Here is a 1,620-nt window from a genome sequence, read left to right as displayed (position 1 = left end):
TGTATCTTAATCCATTGGAAATCTTCAAAGACACCTTCAGTTTCTTTTTGGTTTCGAGATGTTATGTCATTTCTTAAAATTGCAAAAGATAGGCCTAGCAGCAAAGGCCGAATATATCGTGCCTGGGGCTCCTTTGTCAACTATTGCAAGTCACTGAACGTTTTACCAGCTGATTAATATTATCACCCCCCCCCCCCTTTAATGAATTTTTTAAAACTGTATTTTTTTTTTACGTGTGTGCGGGGAACAGCTTGTATTGTAACTGTAAACGAATAATGTATATTCCTCTTTCTCAATAAAACTATTTAAAAAAAAAAAAAAAAAAAAAGTGGTAACCACGGCACCCACCGTGCTGGTCATGAACAAATTCAATTAAAAAGATGAAAAACAGAAAATGAGAGTTACTCTAAAGTGATTTTTAACCCCAGATGATCGGTTAATGCCTGCAAAGCCCAAAGTGTGAATCTTTGAATACAAAAGAAACCAAGGAAACAATGCTTAGATTGTTTTCTTGAGATAGCTGCAACTGTGCTTTATTAAAAACAAATTAGGCTGATTGTTAAAGGACAGTTGAGAGAAAGAATACAAAGACATTTATTCATGTCAAAATCACAGAACCTGTCATTAATTTTACAACAAGGCATTTCTGATTTTTTATTTAGACCTCAAGTCTTTTCAATAATTAGAAAAAAAAAGTCCTAGAATGCATGTTTTTACTACTTTTATACAAACAAAAAGACACATGTGGGCAAACAAACTACTGATGTCATTTATTTGTTATATATTAAACTTCTTACGTTGAGCATTAATGCTGGAAAACATTTAAAACTAAATATGCTGTTAACTAAGTCTTGATTCATTTGATATAAAAGTCACATTTCCATGAAACCAACACAGCTTAGGTAAGCCAATCGTATTACAGAAGCCTTCTGATGTCACCACCGCAGCTCTGCAGCTTCAACAGATGGACTGAAAGCACACACAGTTTTTAACAATGGGTTCATCACAATAAACTGGGAGCACTGGTAAGTGTTCCAGGCAGACCTGCCCAACTTCTGCTCAATATCAACTGTAGTTTTTCAGCCATCTTGAATGTTGTATGGTGACAGCAAGACTGATGTGGTGTATGCTCCTGATTCAGGACAACCCCGGTCCTATCAGGACCAGAAAGACTGTCAAAGGCTTTGGCCCGGTGGGGGGTTAGGGTTATTTAGTTGGAGTGAACCAGAGTGACAAAGAGGAAAAGTGAGCACAGAGAGATGGCCCCAGTCAGCACGGCTTTCACCAGCAACACTGTCCAGCTGCCCAACAGGAAGACATGAACGAACAACCTGAAGACAAAACCAGGGAAAATGTGTGTAAGTTTCAAATTGAAAGAGCAAAACAACACTGCTCAAACACACAGAGGGATAATTAGTATATTCAAAACATTTATTCAAACTCTGACCCCATTTTCTACTCACTCCACTCACACCAACAGAACAAGAAACTTTTCTTTGCAAGAGTTTCTAAAGATGCCAAACTGTGAAGTCATTCATTGGAGAATTTAGCACTTATGGTGCACAACATGCAAGTTAGCAATTCTTCCAATTACCTGCAAATTATGTCCTTTATATATAA

At 37.2% G+C, this 1,620-nt stretch overlaps 1 protein-coding gene across 1 annotated transcript in view; it reads right to left on the bottom strand.

Moving 5' to 3' along the window:
* Nucleotides 1-692: 692 nt before the first annotated feature.
* The window catches only part of tmem147 (transmembrane protein 147), a 7,063-nt gene continuing 6,135 nt past the window's right edge, over nt 693-1,620 (bottom strand). Inside the window, exon 8 of the mRNA XM_005755410.1 lies at nt 693-1,331. Coding sequence (XP_005755467.1) covers nt 1,211-1,331 — 121 coding nt within the window. The 3' untranslated portion in view covers nt 693-1,210. The remainder of the gene's footprint in view (nt 1,332-1,620) is intronic.

The sequence above is a fragment of the Pundamilia nyererei genome, unplaced genomic scaffold (genome assembly GCF_000239375.1).
Source record: "Pundamilia nyererei isolate P.nyererei 1_Seehausen unplaced genomic scaffold, PunNye1.0 scaffold01416, whole genome shotgun sequence".
NCBI classification, from domain to species: domain Eukaryota; kingdom Metazoa; phylum Chordata; class Actinopteri; order Cichliformes; family Cichlidae; genus Pundamilia; species Pundamilia nyererei.
Note: the sequence above shows the minus strand (reverse complement) of the source record. Positions and strands in the feature narration are given on the sequence as shown.